Source organism: Micropterus salmoides, unplaced genomic scaffold (genome assembly GCF_014851395.1).
Source record: "Micropterus salmoides isolate LMB-PRFRI ecotype aquatic unplaced genomic scaffold, ASM1485139v1 Ms_hic_scaffold_7, whole genome shotgun sequence".
NCBI classification, from domain to species: domain Eukaryota; kingdom Metazoa; phylum Chordata; class Actinopteri; order Centrarchiformes; family Centrarchidae; genus Micropterus; species Micropterus salmoides.
Window position 1 is genome coordinate 11,234,694 of NW_024044459.1, and position 12,827 is coordinate 11,247,520.

General features: G+C 39.7%; 1 protein-coding gene across 2 annotated transcripts in view; it reads right to left on the minus strand.

Annotated features, from left to right (window-relative positions):
• LOC119891717 (protein yippee-like 1) overlaps positions 1 to 11,188 on the minus strand; it is a 35,113-nt gene extending 23,925 nt beyond the window's left edge. The window contains exons 1-2 of one of the 2 annotated variants that reach the window (XM_038703545.1): positions 10,787 to 11,188; positions 2,118 to 2,402 (exon numbers count right to left, since the gene is read on the minus strand). In XM_038703545.1, coding sequence (XP_038559473.1) covers positions 2,118 to 2,234 — 117 coding nt within the window. In that variant the 5' untranslated portion in view covers positions 2,235 to 2,402; positions 10,787 to 11,188. Of the gene's footprint in view, positions 1 to 2,117; positions 2,403 to 7,901; positions 8,175 to 10,786 lie in introns of those variants that run through there. The other variant, XM_038703544.1, reaches the window with a different exon arrangement.
• Positions 11,189 to 12,827: the final 1,639 nt, after the last annotated feature.

Consider the following 12,827-nt stretch of genomic DNA (forward strand, 5'->3'; position numbering starts at 1 on the left):
AATAAACAAACATTTCAAAGTAACAGACTTGCTTATGTGACTATTTGCTTCCATCTTAACTAATTAGGATCAAACAAAGGAAACAAAATTAATAAATACTGAAACTAATGATTAGTGGTGACACTGATAACACCTTTGACCTATAGATTCAGCAGTCTCTGAATGACGAAGAGGACACAATATGACCAACAACAAAAACAGCTCACTGAAGTTAATTTTTCACAGAAAACATGAGGGCAATGAGGCAGATCTGAAGCCTGATTGTCTTGATTATTCATCTCATATTTTGACAGTAAGCCTCTGAGGCCTCAGTGAGCCACAGCAGCACTTTCAGCTCAAATGCAGCCTCAAAAAGAGCGACAGAAAACAAAAATAGCCAAGCAGCAAAACTTAAAAGACTGACCAGCTCTTTTGTGCACCACAGAGACGACTTCAGTTACAACGCCAGCAGTGTCTGTCACCCAAGCCTCTGAGAATTTATCGGCAGAAATAAAGTACAGATGTGGGAGAAGACAGGTACACGAGCTTTGGAGATGCAATGAGGCAGGTGAGCATCAAATACACTTAAATTACTGTCAAACCCAAAGTGCCATTTGCCACAGCTAATACGAGAGGACAACACTCAGTCACTGCTGAGTCCCTGCTGAGTGAGAATTCACAGTTTATCCGAGCACAGATTTATTACTTTCCAAATATTACAAGTGACATTGTCACATTTTATTATCATGGTTCATAATGTCATCCAAAAGATGATTAAGGAGACCAAGACACTTTGACATCCAGAGGAGTCTGAATTTATCAGTGTTTTATTTAGATCATGTAAAACTGGATGAAATTGCCAATTCCCTTAAAACCTTTAATATCATAATAATAATAATTATCTTTATTTGTAGAGCACTTTTCAAAAACAAGTTACAAAGTGCTTTAACAAGTGTAAAGACAATAATACCCCAAAAACAATATAAACAGTTGTACTTTGTACTAACCTGACAAGCACAAGCACTAAATGTTGAACATGTTTCTCAGTCTGCCTCTCAGTCAGCTCCATGAGTACCACTTATTTCAAGTGCTGCATTTAATAAATATTATATTAACATTGAATCAAATGTCAAATGTAATGTAAAAAGAGTCGCCAGTACACGCAAATATACAGAAAATGATCAGCCAACTCTTTCAGCCTCTTTCAGCTCATTGTTTGGCTTTATGGCACATTTACTAAATGGTTCAGTCTCGTCAAACTTGTTTCCAACAGCAGCATGCAGCTGTTTTTAAACAAACAAGCTCGGATAAACTACCCAGCACCAAACAGCACCCACACATAGTTAGCAACTAGCTAAACACAGTGGAGCATGTAACAGCTGAAGATCCACATATTATTGTCAGAAGTTGATTGAGACCGAACCAGAGCTGTAACAAGACTTCAAATGAATGTTGCTCCATGTCTGCAGCATGTGTAAAGAGCACAACATTAGCTAACACACAGACCTTCTTAAAGCCCAGGTCACACCAGAAAGTGGCACAGTGTAGTACACGAATGCATCCCTGCAAGTACGAATATGTCGCAGGGATAGTTTGCAAACTATCGCACTGTAGCTGCTGAGCTAACATGATGGTCAGTTGGGAACGTGCTAGTGACAGTCACAAAAGTTAACAGTCAGTTAGAAAGCATGATGTCCAACTGTCAACTGTCAGCAAGCTAGTTCAGTTGCTAACAAGACAATAAATTCAAAAGATGTAGTTGTCCCATTGACTCTTGTCTCATAACTGCACAGAGGTCAGCATTGTCACAGTTTGATGTTGGTCAACGGTGCAAAGTTGTTGACTGAAATGAATCGAAATGACTTACAATACATTTAATAAGAATATTGAATGGTCTGCACTCACAGCTGATGAGTGCATCTTTTATATTTATGTATTATTCAGTAATAATTATGTTTTCCCAGGTGACCTTCATGATGGCACCAAATAGTTACTGGGAGATTTGTAACACAAGTGCCCTGTAGTCTTTTTCCTGTATAGACAGTCCAATTGAATGTCATGTAAAAATGCTGCAGGGTGGCTTAGGTGAAGGACAGGGAGGACCGGATGAGCAGTGAACTCGTGTGGAGCTGCTGTACCTTTGAGATGAGCTCGTCGTGGTTGGCCAGGTGTGCCCGGCAGTGGATGCAGCTGTAGGTGCGGTGACAAGATGGCAGGTAAGCCTGGAAGGTCTTAGACTTGGTCATCTTCACCATGTCAGTGGGGCAGGGCTCCTCGTTGGTGTCAGGGCTGGCACTGGAAGAGTTGCAGCTCTGCTGGACTTGCTGACAGAAGAAACACTGGAAGATGCAAGCAAAAGCCGTCGTTGTTGTGGAGTGGGTGTGTGGCACGCTCCACACAGACACCACAGGAGAAAATCAAACCTGTAGGGGGAAAAGGAAAACAGGAGATGTGGTGAGAGACACGTTCCATAGTTTCTATTTATAGAGCTCCTGATCTTGATTGTATTTCCAATATAAACACAGCTCATTTGCTCAAGCAATCATTTGATTACAATAATCTATAATGTGATTACAATCGCATGTTGCTGAGTACCAACATGGCTGCGTGGTGATGTAACTTAATGAAAAACCCTTGTTTATGTAACGCCACATACCATGTTTCACTTGGTCCCAAACTGTTTTCTTATTCATATTATTCATAGACAGGAGCGAGACCTTGTTTGTTCTGTCCCACAGCATTGATAGATGCAGGCTGCGATTATTGTAGCTTCTGGAATAAAAGTGAGTTGTTTTATTTGTTTGCATTAAAAAAAAAAAAATTTAAATCATGTAATTATTCACAAAATTCCTCAAAAGGACAATCTGTGTCTTCTTGTAGAATTTGTGTTTAGTGTTTCAATTACTCCAGTCCTGTATTTCTCTTTAATTATTGGGTATTATTTAAATCAAAAGTAAAATTTCAGATGATTATTGCATAAGATATAACAAAAGGTGTAAACTTGAACTGTTGATAATTGTGCAATTTTATTGTCACTAACTCCTGTCAGCTGAAATAAAGAGGAAACATAGTAAATACTACACAGAGATGAGTTTTTGTAGAAGTCAAATAGGTTTTAACTTAACCAGCTTTAGTCCAATGGCTAATTATCACCTGCAGTTTGTTGGCATAATTCTGGTTTATTTAACTTGGGTCTTATAGTAGTAGTATTGGCCGATCACGTCTATCGATTATGATTAAGAGATTGTATCCCAGTAGTAATTGCTCAGATCTGAGAATATGGTAAAATTGTCACAGCAAAGTTAGATGGGGCAAGAAAAATAACTAATTTAGATAATCAGACAGGTTGTCAAAAAGCCAACAGCTGAGCCAGATTTTCCAAACCACATTGTTTAGGGAGAAAACTGAGAGTACGCGCATCTGAAATGTTAATGGTGCAGGAAAACTTTACAGTACAGTAAACTCTAACTGATGTTTACAACAGACGGTTTGAGCAATAATTCCACTGTTTGCCTTCGTTTTCCTTTACAAATAAGTTTGGCTAACCTCTGCGTTTGTTTACAATCTGTCGGATCATCTGACTGCTCGGGTTTCTTGTTGTTGGACTTGATTTTAGTTCCTAGATCTCAGCAATGTTATTATAACCAACAGAAGCCAAAACTACAAAAATATATATCAAGTTGTAAAAAACTGGAAATATACTTTTAAAAGGAAAAAAAAAGCCCTCTCTAAACAGAAGCTTTATTATGTTTTTGTGGCTCAGATGAATTCAGCAGGGCTGCATGAGGAACAGCGCTACAGAATCAGTTCAGTTCATACACAGGACAAACTAGAATAGCCGATGAGACAGTGCAGCAAAGACACAATGAATGTCTGACTCAGACTGACAAAAACATCTCTGCAGGTGTACAAGAATGAAGACCTGCTCCACCTCCTACTGTACTGCTGTCTGGACTTTGGTGTGGCAAGAATTTGGATTTTCCAGCTGACCAAATATGCCTATGAAACAATCCCTTCTTAACATGGACACTCATAGGGTAATTCATTTCCTCAAAAGAGGTCAAATGAGAAGAAATCTACATACGTTGCACAAATAGAATTTAAGTTTCACATCGTCAAACAGGCCAATTATGTTTTATTTTATTTCTATTTAAATAACCCCTCTTCCCTCCCTCTTTACACTGATGCCTTGGTCTCCATGGTGCCTACCGCCTTTAATGACCCCTTTTATTTATCTTGTCTACTGAATTATCATTATTAATTGTTTTGTTTGTGTGTTTGTGTCTGTGGCTTAAAAGCGAGAGGGATCTAAAAGGCTCAGCTGACCATGGAAATATTGTTGTAGTGTTGTTCCTGTAAACATTGCTGTCTGTGTTCAGAGATGATGGCTGTTTGGTTTCTTTATTAAGTGGACACTGAGGTTTGAGGTTACAGAGGTTTGCTCATATAACAGGCCTCTTACTAGTTTATTTTTTCATCTTAGTCTTTTTTCCCCCCCCATTTCTATAATGAAGCACTTTGTATTGCGATCTTGCTCAAAGGTCACCGTGGAAATTAAGTTTTGATAAAGACTTTGGTTTGATCTAAACACATTCAGCTCCAGTCACAATTCACCAGCACTGGAGACAGTGATGGTAAGTACATTTATTAGAACATTGTACTTATTTTTTCCCCTTTTGTCACCACATTTTTTTCCTGTATGCATTAGTCTCAAATTATTTTACTGTTTCCATTTCTACTGTCTTATTATCAGCTTATCAGTCATCTGTATAGCACTTGGAATTGAGTCAAATTAGGTTTGATTGCTTGATATATAAAGCTGCATTAATAAATTTTTTGGCCACTTGGGGGCAGCAGAACAAGCTATAAACACAAAATATGACATTATCACCTTATAAAGTTGTCAGGGCACACCTTTGCTGAATTCAATACATGCTGGACAGCCTTACTTGGTCTGGTATGACAACCAGTTTACAGAGGCCTGTCACCTGTAGACGCGTGTGGACAGTGTTTGTGTAATTACTCTCATTGCCAGATGGGGAGACAAAGTTAAAATTAGCTCCCTCTTAAGCAACTGAAACATTAAAATGTCCATTCTGCTGCATAATGAATGCTTCTGATACATTAAGTACACTTTGCTAATAATGCTTTTACCTTAATAAACATTACTATGTTTAACGCAAACTCCTTCCTAAGTTCATAGTAGGCAATTTATTTCAGAACCATTATTTGTTAAATTTGTAGAAATTCTTTACATCCTGACAGCAATCAATAATTCTAATTCTCCGACACACAAATGAAAATAATTGATTATCGGTGGCAGTAATAAGCACGTAATGTAATGGCGTACCAGCCTGTCTGTCTGATCACTCATTGCAAATGTGTTTTGGTGAAGTGGCTTTGGAGGGAGGATTGTTTAGATTGGATACTTTTAAAGTCTAGCTGTCACTTGCTAGTTTCTCCAACATTTCCTACCCTAACTTTAACAAATACTTATTAATGTGTAACTTTGTTGCTAGGAAACATCTGTCCAATAAAGAGCAATTGGCTAGTAAACAGAAAGTCGATGTAGCATCACAAGCTAGCATACCTTCCAAAAATTACAGTTTTAGCAGTGCAAAAGATACATTTCTGTGAATGCAGGTATTACTTTGTATGATTTATATCTGCCTACATGGAGAATGAGGGAGAAATATGCGATTGTGCAAGCCCAACTGATGTTATTTACTCTGTCAAGCATTGTTAGCATAATGTAGTAAGCCTATGCTGTGTCCTCCAAGATGTACATCATTATTAAACTGCATTTATTAAGTTTCCGGTCAGATATGTCAACCATATTTCATTATCTTGTTTTTATTCTTAACGAGTCTGGTATTAGCAAGTTAGCGTGAGTTGGTTTAGTTAGCTACACAACAGTGACATCTGGAAGTTAGTGGGGGTAAATATTTAGCAAAAACTATTCAGACTAAGAACTAGTTTGTTCACATTGCTTTATTAACACTTTTACTTAAGGATGCCAGTAATTTTTCCATGGATCACCTGTCAGTCAACACTGTAGGTGGGACAATGACATTTGTTGTTGTTGTTTGTTAATGCCCATAGGTGGTGCTATTTATCTGGTCATCCACAGTGGCTACCAAAATATAGCCTATTAAAAAACACACTTTTGGTTTCGTTTTCCGCGGGCAAATACCAGACACTGTCACCAGTATTGAGAGTAAAAATAAAGTATAAAAAGTAGGGTAGAGTACTTAAGCAGGGTATTGTATTTACTGTATTTATGCTTCTGTCAACCCCATTTTGTAACCAGACACTTCTTTTAAAAGGAGTTTTTGTCATTTATAACAGAAAACAGACATGTCATGAGTGTCAGGGTTTTATTTTCATGTTTCTATTGATAAAAAAACCCCAAAACAACTATCTTCGTCTTAAAAATATATTGTCTGCTGCAGCCCACAGGCTAAACACACTCTAACCAACCACCACCACAGCCTAACAAAGGTGCTACCTTTGTGTTAACTCCGCTGCATCCCTGAAAGTGAAAACACAATGAAAACGAGCTTCAGCAGCTCCAGAAGTTTCCACTTGAGCCCAATATGCTGCAACAGGAAGAGCAGCAGCGCCGAGACAGAAGCCATCAGCCAGACAAGAAAACAAAGGAGCTTCCGCAACTCAACAGGAAGCAGCCGTGACGTGAAGCAAGGCTGCTCTGCAAACACACACACACACACACACACACCCCCCCCCCCCCCCCCAATACTGCTAGGAAGGTGGAAACTGGCGGTCCAACCCAGTAGCACCAGACCAGCTATATTTACATCCATACTGTATAATCTGTGCACACAGGTGCCTGAGGCTTAATCCCAGCATGAAAAGGACAAAATCCCCTTTATGAATGACCTCGGCTGCACGTGCACGGGGAAAGGTAAACAAATACAAACACACAAGAGCTTTGTAAGTGTGTCTTCAGCATCATCGCCATCAGTAATTATATCAGCTTTGTGCAGTGCATTGCTACAGAGGAAGGGTTGTCTCTCACACACAATAGCCTGCTGTTATTTGCATTTAACACCCCCCCACCCCCCACCCCCAACACACACACACACACCCAAACACACACAGACAGCATGACGCACATACATTGCTTTTTTCTTCATAAATACCAAATAAGGACAAGTAAGCATCTGTGGAGCTGTTTGTTTTGGACCCCTGCAAAGCCAAATTGCTGACTCCAGGGTGTCTGACAGCACGTGGTCTTATTTGTGTTCACTTCTTATGGGGCTACTTTAACCTTTTTCAGCATTTTCTTTAACCATAAGAGCTGAAAAACACTTGAATCTTGCAAGATAATATTCTGGCTCTAGAGTCCTGGGTCACTTTTGTTTCAACCATCACCTGGTAACAGGTCATTTTTATTTTTTCGTTTAATTAAATTACGTTCTTTCCATAAACATAAGGAAAACTACATTTAAAGAAAGGAGCCGTGATATGAGTCTACAGGTAACCCAGCAGAAACAGCTGATAGTCAAACTGAGCAAAGTGAAAACAAAGAGGCAGCGCACTGTGCGTCTCTGGTAACCACTAACAGGAAGAAGTGTCCAGACAAAAGACTCGCTCCGCTCACCACCGAATGTAACCTAAAAAAGCAACACATGCGTTTTAAGATTAATCTAAATAAGTTCATCTTGACGTTAAAGGCTTTTGCAACCAAACTCCCCCCTCCCCGCCGCCTCCTCTTCTAAATGTGCTTATCCCCAACAAAGAGCACGACGCCAGCTCAAGTGCAACAGTGTCGCTGTTCTGGCTGGGTTTTTATTGTTTGTTTTTTCCCGAACCTGATGCAGCCTGTGAATACAGCACGACACCAAAACCGTGTTTGCTGCTTTTCTTTCAGGTAAACGTTGCCCTGCTGCTGTACTCACCACCTGGGTCAGATCTGAGCAAGACGCAGCTTGGTGGAAAACTGCTTGCTGGAGAAAGAGAGAGAGATGTTTTGTTGAGAGGTTTCTTTCTGGAGTTAAATAAATGATTGTCGTCGTCCCAGGCTCTGGTCCATGTGTGATGCTGCCAGATGGGAACTTATTGTTGTGTCCTTTGGGTGCTGACGGATCTCATTTTTCCCAACACGGGCTTTTGTTTGGCTTTTGTGTGCGTAATGGACTGGCCTGGTTACTTTGGTACGGAAACGTCACCACGTGGGAGGGAGATGGTGCTGGGATTGACAGCCGTGCTGGCCAATAGGCAGCTGCGCTGCCTTCAGGCTCCCTCGGGAACGATGGGAACCACGTAGACAGTAGCATTCAGGTAGAAATAAAATGTTTACTCTTGTAGCCATTCCATTAATTTCAGGTTATATGTATTTTTTTTGTTCTTAAACATTTTATACTACTTTCTACCTAATTCCATTCCCTCAGGTGCAATTATTTATTGCAACTTCAACATGACGCCATCACCAATATATTGTAGGCTATTCCAGTTTTCAAGATTACTTATCTATACTATGCCTCTATTCTTCCACTTTCTTTTGCTGCTGTATTCCTATTGTAAATAGCTTCATTTATGCAACTTCAGGATCTGTTTGGCTGTTCAATTTAGATTTGAAAGTTAATATTTATGGGTTTTTTTCTTAGTTTTGTCCTTGTAAAACAAATGAATAGTGCTGCTTTTGTATTCATTATTTTAAATAAAAGAACCATATTTCCACATGTGTGTTTCACTAAAGGTTTCAGGTTGTTGACTGGCAACTGAAACCCAGCTTTTATTAGGAAGTTTTAAGTGGAAGTCAAGGAATTTTAGACGTTCAAAAAACATTAATTAATTAAGTCTGCTGTAAAACATTACCTCAAATGCATCACATATAAACTATCTTTGTGTGACAAAGGTGAGAATTATTCACCACAAACAACAAAATAAATCATATATTTTAGTTGCAAGACAACAAAGCTCTGAAAGTCATTGTTTTGTTATTGCTGAGAAATTATTTCCCATGCGGCATGAACGCGCCACTGAGGGGAGGAGGGAGCACGCAGTTACCCGGATGTGTAAATAAATACAAGATGAGAATATGAATCTCTCTCCTCTTCCTTCTCTGATATGAAAAATAATTATTTTTGTTTGTCATGTCTGGTTTTCCACCTGCAGCTCTCTGAATTATGTGAAAGCAAAGTCTCATTTTGTTTCTGTAAGTTTTCAGTACGGTTTTCACTCAAATGACCACTCTCATGATACATTATTCCACGATTAATCACTCTGTGGACAGATTAAGTGGCAGTAATGGTTAAAACACTTTCAGGAAAAGGAACCTGACACGTTTTATAAGGATGTCAAACACAATAGGCCTATCTCAAGTAGGCCTACAATCTGATATTATCTGGACACCATGTGGGAGTAGAAACACCACAAAGCAGAACAGGTAAACACGATTCATAACTGAGCACCTAGAAACACTATAACAATATGATGAGGTGGTTATTCTTGAAAAACAGCCACACAGCTCTCTGAGATTTTGAACCAAAACAATTTCCTTTCCATTTTAAAAACAGATCAATCGATTCCTCGAGTGGGCTATTTCTTTAGGGTTTGACATGTGAGGCAAAGCTGGAATTCTTATTTTATTTTATTAATTAAAATGAAAAAAACAGCAGCCTGATCGCTGCCACCACCGCCTCCTCCACTCCTTCAGCTGCTGCTGCACTGTTTGTGTGTCACGTCCTGCATCATCCTGACATTGAATACACCGACATTTGAAATATGATGCAATGAATGATGGCATTAAATACAAAAACCCCAACAACAATAAAAGCCTTCTCTCGTCCTACCATTGCTGGCTGACGTCGACGACGCGCGTCAGCCTCTCAAAACTACAACAACATTGTTTTTTTAATCTTTTACTGCCTTTCATTAAAAAAATGTTGACAGGGCAGCTCAAGCCCTGTCAAGCTATGTAGCAATACCCTGAATAGAACCCTCAAATGCGTTGCTTCACCATAGGATGCATGTAAACACAACATTGCACACTGCATCTACCCTCGGAGATGCAGGCCGTGCGCGCGTGAGCGTTATGAAATCCATCCCTTCGCTGTGTTTTTGTCGCCTGTTCACGTGGCATCATAAGCCCCCCCAAAACTGACCGAGATCTGCAGCCAAAGAGCCGCACAGATCACCGATCATAACGGAGATAGCGCAAATAAGCAGCTGAACTGAGCTGCACGGTTTGGGTTGTTTTGATCTTGAATGTAACTCGAAGATCAAATTGCAAAACGCTTCTCAATAAAGAAAGGAGGCATTGTACCCTTATCACTCACGTAAGCGGGTTATTATAGGCCTGCAATTATATAAATGCTACTTAACTGTCACCCTAAGGAACAGGAAACTGAAAAATATCACGAACCACGACATTAAAACCACAAAGTTTCTAGAAAAGTAGGCCGATGTTGCAAATATTATAAGATTATCAAAGAAATTGTGTTTTTCACGCATTACATAGTCTAAGTGTCTCTGCAAGAATCCCAAAACACAAGAAGTTTAACATTAGGATGAATTTAAAGACGATATAAATAGGCCTACAGAAAAAAGTACAAATCCCTTGGAAAGAAAACAAACAGGAAACAAACATAAAATAACAAAGTATAACAGCTACAAACTCAATACACGGATACACACTTTGTCACAAAAGTCTGTAAGGGGCAAATACAGTGATTATTCTGACAAACGCGCGTGTCCTCCAGTAGGTCACTGGCACTCGCCCCCAAAACACTTCGAGCTGCAAGAATCTGGACATTAGCAGAAAATAAAAAAATAAAGATACCTTCACCGTCCCATAAAGGTAGCAGCAGTCTGTCTTGGTCGGGCCGAGTGCCATTAAAAAGTCTCCAAAAACATCAAATCTCCTCGGTGGATCTTCACTTTCTGCGTTAAACCGTGGAATTTACGGGATCTCTTTGTGGGTCCGGATTGAATAGAGTCCCATCCGTGAGGAGGGTCAGAGTGTGTGCATGTTGGAGCAGCTTGCAGCTTTCTGAAGGGTTTTAACCTCTATACCTTTAGCTCTCCGACATCAGCAGCAGGACAGGCCGAGCTGTCCCGTCTGCGGCCTTATTTATACTGAAATCCTAATTAGCTCTGTGATGCGCAGCGCGCTTTGAATAATGCACAGAAACATTCACGAGCCCACATCTGTCCAACAAGACTGTCCGATCTGCTGTCAAGTGTTTGCGTCCTTTTTTTTTTGGATCAACTGCGAGAGCTGGTTTTGGCCAAAAACATAAATAAAAAAAGTGCAGAAGAAGCGGTGTTTTATTTCATCTACTGGTGAAGCCTTTAAGTGCTGGCGGAAATTGGAGAGTTAAGAATTGGGCGCACAACAACAACGTGGAACATGTCTTAACAACTTCCACACTATCACCTCAAAGGAAACTTGGTTTGCGGACAGCCATTTAACACGTAAAGCACAGGAATATAATGCAATCATCTATAGTCAAAAATACAAACAACACAGACAAAAACACAATGGGACAGGGTAGCCTGTAACTTACTTGCTTCTGAAGCTTTCAGCCACATCTGGTTGTCTTTTTCAGGGGAAGGAGCTGCTCAGTTGTCATTGTGATGGTTGATTGATGATTAGTCGTCAACGTTTTGTGAAGTTTTTATTTACCACCGTGGAACAAAAACGAAGAACACAACCAAAGTAACCTAATTTCGTGTGTCTGAAATTGTGTTTTTCCCGTTGTACATATGATGACCATAGACTGTATAAAGTCACAGGTTGTCATGACATGATAATACGTAGATATATTTATTTATTTTCCTCGGGGGTAAAAGCAGAAACCATGGAAGACATGTCAACAGATGCTACCAGTATTAAATAATCACTTTTATGTTTTTGCTTTCACTATTCAGCTTTAAGTTATCACGTAGCTTCTGTAACATCCAAAACGTTAAGCAGAGTCTGCTGAATGTCGCTTCTGACCAAAAACAACCGAAAGCACGTCTTCATCTTTTAAAATTCTTAAATTTGATCTTTTGAGAGGTAAGTGAAGGGAGCAGTAGCCTAGCTACACAGCCTGTTCTACAAATAGCGTCCAATCAGTGCGAAGACGACTCGCCGTCTGACCAATCCGCTGCGGTTGAGGGCGGGGCTAGAGGGTATAGCCAATCAACCCGCGGCCAGACTCTGGACAGCGCGCTCGCGTGGCTGGTTGTTTTTAGCTGTGCGCGACACCCACACGCACGCGGGACTAAACGGACTAAACGCCAAAAGCCCCATGGTGCGCATGCGTGGTCGCATTGCAAGCACGTGGTCCAGAAGAGCAAGTAAACAAACCTCTCAAAAATCAATACAGTTGATTGATGTTTAATACTGGTGTTTACATTAGTTTTATCATATATATTTATGTAAGGATTATAATGATGATTTTCATATTACATTTACAAACAAGTTTACGTTTTCTTGCCTGTTTCCTTTTTCTTATCATTCACTGTATTTATTTTGATTTAGTGTACTGGGTTTGTAAAGTAAATGGCCGTATATAGATGTTCGTAGATTGTAATAGAAAAATAGATGAACTGAATGTTGACCTTGTTATGGGAAAAAACTGAATGGCATTAATTTATGAATCAGACTGCTGACTGGACAAAGGAAAGACTGCAGTAGATGTTAATAACTGATACGCCAGCGCACTCTAAAGGACACTGTTGCATAAAGCAGCTACAGAGAGCAGTAATCTGTTGAACATGAGGACTTTCCCGTTTTTGGTTCGACATTATTGCATTTATGGTTATGCATTTTTCTTAAAACTGATAAAATCCTTACCGACTCCTCTTGATCAAAGATGATTTATTTTATCTTT